Source organism: Octodon degus, unplaced genomic scaffold (genome assembly GCF_000260255.1).
Source record: "Octodon degus isolate 3935 unplaced genomic scaffold, OctDeg1.0 scaffold00048, whole genome shotgun sequence".
In the NCBI taxonomy this organism is placed as follows: domain Eukaryota; kingdom Metazoa; phylum Chordata; class Mammalia; order Rodentia; family Octodontidae; genus Octodon; species Octodon degus.
Genome location: NW_004524624.1, coordinates 11,033,615 through 11,048,816, shown reverse-complemented (window position 1 = coordinate 11,048,816; position 15,202 = coordinate 11,033,615). Strand labels below are relative to the sequence as shown.

At 39.7% G+C, this 15,202-nt stretch overlaps 1 protein-coding gene across 7 annotated transcripts in view; it reads left to right on the top strand.

Annotated features, from left to right (window-relative positions):
* Positions 1–15,202, top strand: part of Prpf3 (pre-mRNA processing factor 3) — a 30,223-nt gene that overhangs the window by 3,074 nt on the left and 11,947 nt on the right. For 6 of the 7 annotated variants that reach the window (XR_002821346.1, XR_002821344.1, XR_002821345.1 and 3 more), the window contains exons 2-9: positions 1,188–1,380; positions 2,344–2,474; positions 4,465–4,611; positions 9,384–9,467; positions 9,833–10,053; positions 11,142–11,448; positions 12,171–12,337; positions 12,959–13,038. Coding sequence is in view for 4 of the 7 variants with exons in the window: in XM_004632397.2 (XP_004632454.1) it covers positions 1,236–1,380; positions 2,344–2,474; positions 4,465–4,611; positions 9,384–9,467; positions 9,833–10,053; positions 11,142–11,448; positions 12,171–12,337; positions 12,959–13,038 (1,282 nt within the window). In the remaining 3 variants the exon portion in view is untranslated. Of the gene's footprint in view, positions 1–1,187; positions 1,381–2,343; positions 2,475–3,718; positions 3,815–4,464; positions 4,612–9,383; positions 9,468–9,832; positions 10,054–11,141; positions 11,449–12,170; positions 12,338–12,958; positions 13,039–15,202 lie in introns of all 7 variants that reach the window. The other variant, XM_023716505.1, reaches the window with a different exon arrangement.

Genomic DNA, 15,202 nt, shown 5'->3' with positions numbered 1-15,202 from the left:
CTAAATAAATAAATAAATAAATTTTTAAAAAAATAAAGATCTATTGTGGAAAGGCCTTTATGAACTGTTTCTCTGCTGAACTGAAAAATAGAATAAAGGTACAAAGAGAATCCAAATGAAGAGACTCTTGTGAGCTGAGAGATTACTCTTATTAAGTCAGCTGTCGAACTATAGAGAATGATACAGGATTATCTATGTATAGAATTCCCACTGGTATGTATGAAAAACTAGAGAAATGTGATAGAATGTTCTTATGGATTCTCAGATTTTATACGTAAATAGCTAACATGGATAAACCTTTCTTATTTATATTCCTTAGAAGAGAAAAAAAAAAGAAACCCAAGGTCAGGGATGGGTTAGGGAATGCTTGCTTGGAAGTAAGAAAAAAAAGGCTTTCCTTTGGATGAACTTTGTTATTTCTTTTTTCTTTTTTTTTTTTTTTGTTATTTCTTAAAATCTTAGGAGTTGAAGGGGCCGGGGAGATGGCTCAGTAGGATAAGCATTTGATTGCCAAACTTAAGGATCTGAGTTCAATCCCCGGTTCTGCAAAAAAAAAAAAAAAATCTTAGGAGTTGAACCCAGGTATTGCAACTGCCCTTCTCTTGAGAACCACCCCCAGCTTTTATTGTATCTTATGATAGAGTCTGGCCAAGTTAACCTGGGTTGCCCTCAAAACCGTGATTCTCCTGCGTTTGTCTCCAAGTAGTGGAATTACAGGCATGAACCATGTACAGCATGGATAGGCTTTTTTGTCTTGTTTTAGTGTAATGTTTTATCAGGATAAAAAATGAAGCTAAAATTCATTTCTCAGACTAGGTTATTCTCAAAGATTGTTATCCTACAGCTGTCATTGATTGATGCTTTCTGAGTTAGGGTTAAAAATTAAATGGAGTCTCTTGCTTTAAAGTATAATTCTCAGGAAAAGCATTTCTCATCAAATGAAGTAGAGGAACTTATGTAGAGATTGAGGGTAGAGATAGGGTAGGCATTCCTGATATACTAAGCATTGTCCTCAATCTTTTTAATTATTTCTTTCTTTTTTTTCTTTTTTTTTTTTTTTTTTTTGCGGAACCAGGGATTGAACTCAGGCCCTTGTGCTTGCCAGCGAAGCGTTTATTCCACTGAGCCATCTCCCCAACCCCTTTAATTATTTCTTATTCTCTGACTTTTTCCTGGTTTCTTTTTAGGTGTAGTGTTGAGTCCTCTTTGAGTTGTCATTCTCCTTTCCTGGGAAAATGGCACTGTCTAAGAGGGAGCTGGATGAGCTGAAACCATGGATAGAGAAGACAGTGAAGAGGGTACTGGGTTTCTCAGAGCCCACAGTGGTCACAGCAGCGTTGAACTGTGTGGGGAAGGGCATGGACAAGAAAAAGGCAGCTGGTATGTATGGTTCTTTTGATGTAACCTAGAGGATGCTCACAAATACTGCTTTGAACATTCCCAAATTCTCCCTTTTAGGAGCACCTAAAGAAAGGTCAGGCCCACCTTGTATTTTTTCTTGGATTATAATGGAAGTAATTTAAATAATTAACATTTCTTCATTGCTTACTTTTTATATTGTAAAATATTTTGAATCTCAGGCTGACTTAATACCATACTGAGTCACTATGTTAGGTTCACTTAGGAAATTTGCTTAAGTCAGAAAGACATAATTCAGATTCAGTTTGATTCCTGAGCATAAGGAAGTCTTTATAAAGTACATTTTAAAAGTTCATGGAAGCTGGGTGTTATGGTACATGCCTGTAATCCCAGGGCTTGGGAAGCTGAGGAAGTAGGATTACTGGGAGTTCAAGGCCAGCCTGGGCTACAAAGTAAGAGCTCTAGGCCAACTTGAACTGCATAGTGAAACCCTATCTCAGAGAGACTAAAAGGAAAAAAGTTCATTGAGGAAGGTTTTGCTTCTACTGTACTAGTCTGTAAGCTATTTGGGAAATTTTGCATGAGTTATTCATTTTAAGCTTTGATGCTCAAATGTTAGCAGGATCTAATGGCTATGCTGCTCCTCATTCCAAAAAAACCCCAACAACCTATAACTGTATTTTTACTTCACACAACAGGGTCAGTTAATGTAACAAAATTTATGGGAGTGCTGCAGAGAACTTTTTGTTTGTTTGTTTGTTTTTTGCGGAACCAGGAGTTGAACTCAGACCCTTGTGCTTGCCAGGGAAACACTTATTCCACTGAGCCATCTCCCCGGCCCTGCAGAGAACTTTTTAAAAAATTTTTTTGTCCTTCCTATAGATAAAATTCCAGAGTTAGTGTATGTTATGTGCCTATTATGTTACATGTCTAGGATTCTATACTCTAACCTTTTTAATCCTACCACCTCTTTTTCCATGTTAGACCATTTGAAACCTTTTCTTGATGACTCTACACTCCGATTCGTGGATAAACTGTTTGAAGCTGTAGAGGAAGGCCGAAGCTCCAGGCACTCCAAGTCTAGCAGTGACAGGAGCAGAAAACGAGAGCTAAAGGTAGGTTTCAGTTCACTATCTAATGAGCTTAGATAACAAAGTTGTTGAACTTACTTGGCTTACACATTTATATCCACCATTAAAATACCTAACATCTAGGAGAGGTCCTTAGAATTAAGTAGAGGAGGTAAATTTGTATTATCACCATCTTATGGTGTTGTACTTAAGTTCATTTGAAATATTTGAAGAATTAATAGTTAGCTTTGTCCTGTTTTCATAGAGTTAGGAGTTTTGGTTCTCATGTTTCTTCACACCCATCTCCCTTATTACTGTATATAAATTGATTGCTCTAAGATTTTGTATCTTTTTATTTTTTTGAAGTTTACTAAGTTGCCTCAGTGTGACTCCATTGTTACCTGAATTGGAGATCTCACTGTTGCTCATTTATAGGTAGGTTTCTTTGCACTACACTGGTAGATAGGCTACCTAAAAATTACTGTACACTCTTGAGAGCTTACCATTTTCTGTATAGCATTATGCAGGTCATCTGGCCCCATGGGGTACAAAGTGGCAGCCAATACTCTTGTGTACTACACTTTGTATTCTGTTTTACTGATTGTGGCCTTTTTCAATATTAGCAGTGTCAATTAGTTGATCTCTTTTCACTCGAGTAGCCTATCTCTCTATCACATTTACCTTTATGTCTTTTTAAAAAACTTTCTGTGGTTCATATCAAACCTTCCAAAATGCTTTTAGTACCTTGCTATCCTATTGATTTCCAGAGACACAAAGAGTGACTAAGCAGTATCTACTTGGTTCTTTGGCTAGGCTATCGAACCAATAAAAATAGAAATTCTTGTGCCTTTTATTTTTAGAGCATTGTAGGGTGATCAGAGGAATAAGAGATAGTTCTTGCCTTTCAGAAAAAAAAAAAAAAAAAATAGGCAATTCTGAAAAGATGGAGGGTGCAATAAAATATAGTCAAAAATTTTAAAATCTGAGTTCCATATAAATTTTAGGGTTGATTATATAGAATTTCAACTTCTAAGGAGTTTTGTTACTTAAGGGGGAGTAATTAATTCACTGCATACACAGATCTCTACACGAAGATTATATTAAGATAGGGCATGCCTGTGTAAGAGCTTCTCATGCTATGAGTGAAGTGACTACAGTGGGTGGGATTAGTAAAAATGGTTTTCAGAGGAAGTATCTAGATAGCCTTGGGATATGGGTCCCATTTTGGTCCATTCAGGTCCCCACTCCACACAATATATTATGGGAGAGTCCTTTTTCTTGAACTGTAGGAGTTCCAGGAAGCGCTCGCCCCTGGCCGAGGATATGTCCTTGCAAAACACGAGCCCTCCTAGTGAAGAGGGGATGTCACCCAAAGCCTACCACCGGTGTGTACATTTGCTTTTTCCCATTGTCCCTTCCAGTTGGCCACTCTTGGTCCTATTAAATTCACCTTGCAAATTAGCCTATTTGAGTTTCCATTGGTGAAGATAAAGCATTATTGGGGAATACTGAAAAAGAAAAAGCCCTTGTCCTGGAAGAACCTAGTTGGGAGAAACTACCACCACTGAAAGACCTAACACTCGGCAAACAATATTAACAATATAGCTTAAGCTAATATGAACCAAGCTTTTATGTGCTAAGAAGATGTGAAACAAAAGTTTGATCTGAGTGGTTAAGGTTATGATAAGGAAAACTTCCTGGAGGAGGTGAGTTTTAGACAGGATTTGGTATAGGGGTTATGAAAAGTTGAGAAAAGGCTTTATGAATGTGAGCAGTAGCATTTGCAAAGATCTTGAGATGGGAACTTTTATGAGAATATGGGGATAAAGTTTTCTTGACTGAATTAGCGCAATGAAGTAGAGTAAAATGGCCCACTTGGTGGAGAGTCACCCTGCTTCTGGCAAGTAGTTATTTGCAAGGTTGCACCCTAATCCCCTGGGAAAATGACGGACTGTTGGTAGGGGCTAAAATAGTTCTTCCCTTCTCCCCAAGGAGAAAGATATAATTTTTTTTTTTTCATCTTGGGTTCCCTTAGGAGGTGTTCGGTGATGACTCTGAAATTTCCAAGGAATCATCAGGAGTAAAGAAACGACGAATACCCCGTTTTGAGGAGGTAGAAGAAGAGCCAGAGGTGATCCCTGGGCCTCCATCTGAGAGCCCTGGCATGCTGACTAAGCTCCAGGTTAGTTCCTAGAGACTAGAAGCGCAGTGATTTTGTGACAGGAACAAGGGTCTATTATTGTGATCGTGATTTGAAATAATGTTTAGCATTTTGAGAAGTTTTTAATTTCCTGCTTTACATTTTAACATTCCTTAATTTAACCAGGAGTATTACGGTAAAGGATTACTGAAATTGTTTACTGGGTACCTAGTGCGTGTCAAACAAAGTGTGTTACATTGTTTACCTAGTATCTACTTCAGGGGCCTGGGAGACAGCTCAGTTCAGTAAGCGCCTGCCTGGCAAGACCAAGGACCTGAGTTCAATCCCTTGTTCTGAAAAAAAAAAAAAAAAAAAATCTACTTCATTGGGCCATTGGGAAAATTTAATGAAATGATCAGAATTAAACTTAGTACTGGGCATGGGGGCACATGCCTATACAGTAAGTCCCTGACTTAATGAGTTTTGTTCTATTTTTTTTTTTTTTTTTTTTGCGAAACCAGGGATTGAACTCAGGCGCTTGCACTTGCCAGGGAAGAGCTTATTCCACTGAGCCATCTCCCTGGCCCCAATGAGTTCTGTTCTAGAAGAACATTAGTAAGTCAGGTTCCAAATGTCTGACAAAGTGAGTATTACACACCTTTTGCATAAGAAAACCAAATACATAAAAATACTGTAAATATGTTACCTTAAAATGGTAAGGTAGAGGCTGGAAGTGGTGGCGCACACCTGTAATCCCAGAACTCTGAGAGGCTGAGATAGGAGGATCATTGTGAGTTTGAGAACAGGCTGGGCTACAAAGTGAGCGCAAGGCCAGCCTGAACTGCATAGTGAGACCCTGTCTCAGAAAGACAGGGAAAAAAAGGTAAGGTAGATACTTGAGCTTTTTCACAATTCATTCACATCTACAAATGGTTGTAAAGTCAGATCCATTTCTATCTGTGAAAATTAGCAACTTGACTGTTCAAAATCAGAGATTTACAGTAAGTCAGAAAGATAATAAATTCTAGCCCCACATGGTCAAATTAGAAGACTGTCTCAAAATAAAAAGGTGGGTGGTGGGGGCTTGCACGTTAGCTCAGTTGTTTAAAGCACCTGCTTTGGCAAACTCAGTCAGGTACAGGGGACTGCAGTTCGATCCCAAGAACCACATGCTGCACTAGACCGCCCCCCTTAAGGCAGCCTGAGCAAGCCAGAACAGAAACAATAAAAGAATCCTCGGGGCCAGCGAGATAGCTCAGTAGAATAAGCACTTGCCTGGAAAGCGCAAGGGCCTGAGTTCAATCCCTGGTTCCGAAAAAATAAATAAATTAAATAAAATAAAATAAAAGAATCCTCCTCAGAAAGTGGGTGATGTGAGATGTACCTCAGCTTGAAGACTGGTTTGAATCCCCATAGTATAGGGGGATGTTTGGTGTGATGGCACACCTCTAATCCCAGAGCTTGGGAAACTGGAGCAGGTGGCTCACATTGAGTTTGAGGTGAGTCTGGACTCCCTGCTGATGAGTTCAAAAACAAACTGAACTATGTAGTGAGGTCCTGTCTCAAAAAATGAAAAAACACCAAACATCTTGAATATAGAATAGAATACAGAAAACTATTTTTCAGATATACAAAGAAAATCTAACCCATTTATAAATAATTTTAAGTTGACTTGCATTTAACAAGTGTTAAACAATTTTGATTTTTTTTTTTTTTTTTTTTTTTTTGCGGTACTGGGGATTGAACTCAGGGCCTTGCACTTACCAGGCAAGCACTTAATTCTACTGAGCTATCTCCCTGGCCCCAATTTTGATACTTTATAAGAAATAAATATTTCATTAACCATTTTAAAAAATTAGGGCCCAGTGCAATGCAACACACTTATTATAATCCTAGCACTCTGAGAGGCTGTCAGGAGGATTACAAGTTTGAGCCCAACTTGGGCACTTCAACATCTTAGAAAAAGGGTGAGGGGGTTTAGCTCAGTGGCACAGTGCCTTTCTAGAAAGTGTGAGGTCCTAAGTTCCAGTCCTGGTACCTTCCCCAAAAGGGAGGGGCTGGGAATGTAGTTCACTATGAAAATCTTCAGTTCAACTTCTAGTACTGAAAAAAAATGAGGTGAGGATAGAAGGAGAGGAATAAGATATATACTATTTTATATGGATGGATAGATTTTTTTATATGTGGTATTCTTGGAAGGAAAGAAACTAAAGGAACTAAAGATTTTTTTTTCTTTTTAATACAGCATAAAATAAGCATGTGTGGGGGCCTGGCCCTTAACTCAGTTCTTTAAGTGGCTGCTTCAACAAAGCAGTCAGCCTCAGGTTGCTGTGGTTCGATCCCCAGAATTCAAGCCAGCCAAACCTGCCCTGAAGGCATTCTGAGCCAGCCAGAAAAAAAAAAAAAAAGAAGCATGAGGCTTGAAAAATTCAACCCCTTTTGTTTTATTCATTTTATTTATTTTGAGGCAGGATCACCCTAGGTAGTACAAGTTGGCCTTAAACTCACAAACTTACAGTGATCTTACTGTCTCAGTCTCCCAAGTGCTAGAATTACAAGTGTATGCCACCACATCCAGATCTTTTTTAATTTAAAAATTTTCAAATAAGGGGCTGGTGAGATGGCTCAGTGGTCTAAAGCACCTACTTAGAACAAGCTTAGCAAAGCACAGGGACCGTGGTTCAATCCCCCAGCACCACATGCCAGCCAGCCCCACCCCCTGGTGAGCTGAGCTGGCTACACACACATACACACATACACACAAATAAATAAAAATTTAAAAAAAATAAAAATAAAATTTTTTCAAATAAGCCAGGTGAAAAAAAAAAAAAAAAACAAATAAGCCAGGTGGCATACACCTGTAACCCCAGCATTGGGTAGGCTGAGGCAGGAGGATTACTGTGAGTTCGAGGCCAGTTTGAACTATACAGTGAAACCCTGACTCAAAAAGACAAATTAATTCAAAAAATTTTGAATGAGGGCCAGTGAGATATCTCAGCAGACTAAAAGCCTGCTTAGGCAAGCGTAGGGACCCAGGGACCGGTTCGATTCCTGGTACCACAAGCCATCCCTGCCTTACGCTGGGCATGCTGAGCCAGCCACTGAGACCACATGAGACTGGGCGTTGTGGTGTACACTCGTAATCCCAGTACTGGGGAGACAGAAAACAGCAGGAGGATCACTATGAGTTTGTGCTGTATAGTGAAATCCTGTACCAAATACATAAAAAGGAAAAAAAAAATTTTTTTTTGAATGGTACAAATACATCACCTACTCAATACTAAAAGCAAATTAATCCCCAGGCCTTCCCCGAGACTGGACATGGTAGCACACTCCTGTAATCCCAGCTCTTAGAAGGCTGTAAACAGGTGGATCAGGGGCAGGGAGATGGCTCAGTGGAATAAGCACTTCCCTGTCAAACGCAAGGGCCTGAATCAGTCCCCAGTTCTGCCAGGGGAAAAAAAAAGAAAACAAAAACAGGCAGATCACTACTAGTCCAATCTAGTAGTGAGACCCTGAACCTTCCCTGAAATACCAAAAAAAAAAAAAAAAACTTAAAGCCAGGTATGGTGATTATACTTGTAATCCCAGCACTGGGGAGGTTGAAGCAGGAGGATTGCTGTATGTTGAAAAGGCTGGCCTGCATTATATGGTGAGCTCAAGGCCACCTTGTCCCACACTCAAATTTTAGCACTCTGGGCCAGGTGTGGTGGTACACACCAGTAATCCCAGCACTCCTTGAGGCTGAGGCAAGAGGATCATTTCAAGTTCAAGACCATCCTGGGCTACTACAAAGTGAACTCAAGGCCAGCCTAAGCCACATAGTGAAACCCTGTCCAAAAAAAAAAGGTAGATCCAACAAGATAGCTCAGCTGACTAAGCATCTGCTTAGGCAAGTAGGGAGGTTGATCACCAGTACCACTTGCTGCATTGGCCCTGCCCTCAGGCATGCTGAGCCAGCCATTAGCACTGGGGTGGCTGAAAACAAGAGAATCACTATGAGTCTCCCACATGCATTAAAAAAATAGTAATTTTAGCACTCTGGGAGGCTGAGGCTGGAAGATTGCAAATTTGAGCCCAGTGTGGGCAGGTTAGGAATTTACTGACCCACTAGCTTATTGAATGAATGAATGAATTAATTAATTAATTAATTAATGAAGCTAGAAATGGAGCTCAAGGTTCAGTAAAGAGTGCCACACCCAAAAAAGAAAGAAAGAAAAGAAAACACTGAAATGGAATAATTTATATGGGTTTTGTTGGGAGGTTTGCATGCATCATTTACATGTGCAGAATAGCCCTGTAAAGTAGGTAGTAGGTATTAGTTTCCTTCCTTTCAGGCATTGAGAGGCTTAGAGATTAAGTACCTGTTCAACACAAGTGGAATGTGACAGAGTTAAGAATCATACTCAGAAAGAGGGGGAAAGGGGCTAAAGAGGCTAAGGGAATGGGGGAAGAAAAAATCAAGATATATCTGTACACAAATGTCCTATGATGAATTAGGAATCATTTGTATCAAAAGAATACCAATAAAATTAATTTCAAAAAAGAATCATACTCAAATTTGCCTGTGTCTTAAATCACCAGGCTATGTTACTACCTAGCTATATATCAGTCCTGAAAGTTGAAAAATTCTAGTGCTCAGATTTGATAGCTTATCTTTACCATATTTTCTAGTCTGTATGCAAGAAAAGTATGTTGGGAGTCATTTGGGAATTTTCAGGTTTCTAGACCTGAGTATATTTTGGGCTTAGCATTTGTGTTGAAATAAAAAAGTAAAATTAACACTTGTTCAATTTTTCCTACCTGGAACACAGATTAAACAGATGATGGAGGCAGCAACACGACAAATTGAAGAAAGGAAAAAACAGCTGAGCTTCATTAGCCCACCTGCAGCTCAGGTACTGTGGACACATTACTCTTCACATTTCTTGACATCCATTCAAATGAGACTACAAAAGATTCCCTTTCACAGTCATCTGCCATAGCCTGCATGGGGTGTATGTGTGTGGTTTTTTTTTTTTTTTTTTTTTATTTTTTTTTATTTGTGTGTGTGTGTGTGTGTGTGTGTGTGGCCAGCTCAGCCCACCTGGGGGCAGGGCCGGCTGGCATGTGGTGCTGGGGGATTGAACCGCGGTCCCTGTGCTTTTTGCTAAGCTTGCTCTAAGTAGGTGCTTTAGACCACGGAGCCATCTCACCAGCCCCGGGGTGTATGTGTTTGTGTAGATCTGCTTATTTCAGTCCTTTTGACTTTTCTCTTTCACAGCCAAAGACACCTTCTTCATCACAGCCAGAGCGACTTCCAATAGGCAACACTATTCAGCCTTCCCAGGCTGCCACTTTCATGAATGATGCCATTGAGAAGGCAAGGAAAGCAGCTGAACTACAAGCCCGAATTCAGGCCCAACTGGCACTGAAGCCAGGCCTCATTGGCAATGCCAACATGGTGGGCCTAGCTAATCTCCATGCAATGGGCATTGCTCCCCCGTGAGTATAGCTTCATGGCATCTTCTGTCATATTTGAAGCTTGAGAAGCAGTAAGCATCTTTGAATGTTACTGATTCTGTTCTTCCAGAGAACCTAAAGTATTTCTTACATTTTCATATTTTATGTGATGTACAAATGCTGATTGAATTTCTTGGCTTCCTTATTTCAGAGTTTCATAATTTTTTCTAATTGATAGAACTGGGAGTACCATTATTTGTCTAAAATTTGAGCTAGCAATAGAACTAGTCCCATGGGGGCTTGTGGGTTAGCTCAGTTGTTTAAGCGCCTGCTTGGGCAAACCCAGTCAGGCACAGAGGACCATGGTTTGATCCCCAGCTCCACATGCCTTACCAGACCTGCCCTTAAGGCAGCCTGAGCCAGCCAAAAAAAAAAAAAAAAAATAGAACTAGTCCCTGAGTTTTTCATTCAGCGATTTACCTATTAAACAACATTTGAGTGTGAACATATGTAAGGATTCTCTATAATTGGGCAAAGATACTAGACTAGCTTTAGTGTTTCTGATTGATCTGGCATAACATGACTGAGTCAAGAATTAAGGGCTAGCAGATGGGTATTTACCTCAGTGGTAGAGTGCTTGCTTAGCATCCTATCCCTGGGTACAATTCCAAGCATTACAAAAAATAAAAATCAGGAGTGAAAACTGATAAGATTACACTTTACACAGTTTGCTAGTGTGGGGGGGGTGTGCATGCGCACACATGGGCGATTTGTAGTGCTGAGGACTAAACTATTGTACATGCTAGGCAAGTGCTCCACTATTAAGCAACATCCCCAACTCTACAAGACTGAGATTCAATCCAGTTTGATGCTTTTATTCAAGACTTTATTATTCATTGATAAAGGTGGTTTTCCCTAGAGTATTTTTTTTTTTTTTTTTTTTAGGGAACCAGGGATTGAACTCAGGCCCTTGTGCTTGCCAGGGAAGCACTTATTCCACTGAGCCATCTCCCTGGCTCCTAGAGTTCTTTTATATAGTTGTCTTTATTGGACTTTGCTCTGTCTTATTTTCTGTTCATTTTGGATTGCTTTATTGTTCCCTATAGAATTTTTTGTGGTCTATTTTTCAGGAAAGTGGAGTTAAAAGATCAAACGAAACCTACACCACTGATCCTAGATGAGCAAGGGCGCACTGTAGATGCGACAGGCAAGGAGGTGGAGCTGACACATCGCATGCCTACGCTGAAAGCCAACATCCGTGCTGTGAAAAGGGAGCAGTTCAAGCAACAGCTCAAAGAAAAACCATCGGAAGACATGGAATCTAATACTTTTTTTGATCCCCGTGTCTCAATTGCTCCTTCACAGCGCCAGAGACGCACTTTTAAATTTCATGACAAGGGTAAATTTGAGAAGATTGCTCAACGATTACGGACAAAGGTACCTGCCTTAGAATATAAGCCAGACACCTGTAATGCCAATGCTTGGGAGGCTGAAGACAGGTGGATCACTACAAGTCTGATATATGTAGTGAGACTCTGTAGACCCTGTACCAAATACATTTAAAAAAAAAAAAGATTATAACCCAGAATTCAGAAGAATTTGGGAAGATGACGGGAAAGTATTGTGCATTCAGTTCTATTTGGGGGAACTAGATAAACAGGAATTTAAAGCTGGTATTTCATTACGATTGTTATTCCTGGAATGTTTGATTTTTGCTGATTTGCTAATTATTTCTTACTTAGGTGAAAATTGAATTTGAAAATTTTCACCTACAATGACAGTGGAGAGAAACAGTTCAAACACTTTTTGAGTGACTAAGGAAAAACTAGCCTGGTGTTACTATTTGCTGCAGACAGTCTACCCACCTGGAAAGTTAAATTGATTGTATATTCAGTTCTTTTTTTTTTTTCTTCCAAAGTGAAGATTTCATTGAATTTCTTTTTTGTTTATCTGCTACAGGCAAACACTCAGGGTGAAGTAGAAGGGCTAGGGGTGATACGTATGTAAATAAAGGATAAAATAAAGCAGAGTACCTCTTTTTTCCTAAACTTTCATCAGTTGAACTATTACATGTGAAGTTCAACAAGGGGTATTATAAAATTGGAGGCTCTACCAATTAGGTGTCTCCAACTTATCTTCCTCTCTTGGTTTATCTTTAGGCTCAATTGGAGAAGCTGCAGGCAGAGATTTCACAGGCTGCTCGAAAAACAGGCATTCATGCTTCAACTAGGCTTGCTCTCATTGCTCCAAAGAAAGAGCTAAAGGAAGGAGACATCCCAGAAATTGAGTGGTGGGACTCTTACATCATACCTAATGGCTTTGACCTGTGAGTTTGTTAGTTAATACCTTTGAATATGGCTATACTTGTTTTTATGTTCAGTTATGTTTGTAGTAATGAGAGTTGAATCCAGGGCCTTTACACTGAGCTACATCCATGGCCTTTTGTAGTTTTTCTTTTGAGACAGGGTCACATTAAGTCACTAAATTGCCTGGGCTGGACTTGAACTTGCATTCTCCTGCATCAGCTTCTCAGAGGTTTTGGGGTTACAGGTATATGCTACCATATCCAGCAGTCTTAGTTTTCTCTTTTTCAAACACCATCCTTAGGTCTTATTTCTAATGAAAGGATATGCTAATGATGGAATTGCTGTCAGTGGTGCTGGAAGGCAGCTATGCTCACCACTATACCACCAGCGCAGATTGGTGTTGGGATAGAAAAAAAAATTGGGAATGACTGGGGTGGAAAGTGCATCCAGCCTTTGTGGGACAGTTTTCTCTCCTAAAAATTAAGTGTAATCTAATTATGTATTATGCATATGTACGTGCTAAAAACATGAAAACACATAGAGAATAATAGGTTGTTTTTTTTTTTCCATTGGTTTTCTGATACTCCTCTCTTGGCATCATCTCTACCCACATATCTTGTCTCTTCTTCCTCCAATTTTAGTACAGAGGAAAATCCCAAAAGAGAAGATTATTTTGGAATTACGAATCTTGTTGAACATCCAGCCCAGCTCAATCCTCCAGGTAATGTACAGATTACTCAAGGCTCTAGATAGAATTTATCCAAGAGAATTTAGCTGTAGCTATAATCTTGCACATACTCACGGAATATCTGCCCATCTTGGCCGGGGATATAGCTCAGTGGCATGAGCGCCTGCCTGGCAATCGCTAGGTCCTGAGTTTGATCCCTGGTACCACAAAAAAAAAAAAAAAAATCTGCCCATCTTTAATCTTTGTCTTCAATCTTTACCTTTTTTTGGTGGTAGTTCTAGGGATTGAACCCAGGTGCTCATACATCCCAAGCAGGTGCTTTACTACTGAGATACATTACCATCTGGTTTTTAAATTTGTATTTTCTTATACTAGCGATTGAACCTAGAGCTTTCACATTGAGCTACATCTCCAGCCATTTTTATTTTGAGACAGGGCTTCACCAAGTCTAAATTGCACAGACTAAACTCAAATTTGCAATTCTCTGGACTCAGCCTCTCAGAGTGTTGATAATGTGTGTATCACCATGTCTGGCTTTTCCTTTTCTTTTGCATTTTGCAGCAGAAGTCTAGGTTTAGTCAAAAAAATAAAAGGTTTTAGTTGTGACTGTGATTTCAACTAGCTGAATGCTTTGAGTAAGTCACTTAGAACCTTGAGAGTTTCCTTATATGTAAAAATACATAACTCATAAGTCTTCAAAGTTATGTGGATCAAGCCAAGTATGGTGGTGCATAATCTGTAATTCCAGCACTCTGTGGGGTCGAGGCAGGAAGAGCATAGGTTCAAGTCCAGCTTCAGCAATTTAGCAAAATTCTCTCTCAATAATAGAAAAGGCCTGCAGATATAATACAGCTCAATGCAAGGCATCTGGGTTCAATCCCCCTTACCACTAAAAAAAAAAAGTTAAGTTGATCATGATTGGTTTAATCTTTCACCAGATTTGGGATAAACAAGGAAGTAATAACCTAATTTGGTAATTCACATGACTTTTTCTTTTTCTTTTCTTTTTTCTTTTTTTTTTTTTTGGTGGAACTGGGGCTTGAACTCAGGCCCTTGCTAGGCAAGTGCTTATTCAACTGAGCTATCTCCCTGGCCCCACATGACATTTTCTTTACTAATTTAGAAAATTAAAAGACATTGAAATACAGGTTAAACGTTTATATCTGAAATGCCTGAGATCAAAGCATTTCAGGTTTCCTGATTTTTCAGATTTTGAAGTATTTGTGTAAACTTTGTAACGGAGCTCCCTACCTTCCCCTGTTTGGTGATACTAGGGAGAGGGTTTCTGTAAGTCTCTTGAGTTGCCCAGGCAGCCCTCTGATTTACAGTCCTCTCTCAGCTTTAGGAGTGCTGGCATTACAGGTATGCACCACCACGCCTGGCCCAAGTTTTGGATTTTAGACCATATCTTGGATTTTGAAGTTGGGGGCATTCAACCTGTGACACAAGTTGTAATGATCACTGAATATTACTGAACCAGATACTACCTGTCATTGTGATTCATTTGAAGAAAGTAAGGATTTTATTTTGGTTTTTATTTTACTTTATTTTATTGAGATAGGGTCTTGGCCTGTAGTCCAGGCTGGCCTTGAACTCACTAGGTAGCCCAAGTTGGCCTCAAACTTATGCCAGTCTTTCTGCTTCAGCCTCCTGACTGCTGAAATTACAGACAAACACCATCACACCAATTGTGGTTTTTCTTTCTTTCTTTTTTTTTTTTTAATTTTATTTATTTATTTGTGTGTGTGTGTGTGTGTGTGTGTGTGTGTGTGTGACCAACTCAGCCCACCAGGGTCAGGGCTGGCTGGCATGTAGTGCAGGGGGATTGAACCACGGTCCCTGTGATTTGCTAAGCTTGTTCTAAGTAGGTGCTTTAGACCACTGAGCCATCTCACCAGCCCCCAGCTGTGTTTTTTTTTTCTTTCTTTTTTTTGGCAGAACCAGGGATTGAACTCAGGCCCCTGCATTTGTCAGGCAAGCACTTATTCCATTGAGACATCTCCCCGGCCCCCAGCTGTGGTTTTTCTGTTGTTGTTTTCTTTTTTCTTTTTTTTTTTTTTCCTGGAACTCAGGCCCTTATGCTTGCCAGGCAAGAACTTACTCTTCTGAGCTTTCTCTCCCGCCCATTGTTTTCTTTTTGATACAGTACCACCATTCCCAGCTGGTTCTTAATTATTAATTTTTTTTATTTTTTTTT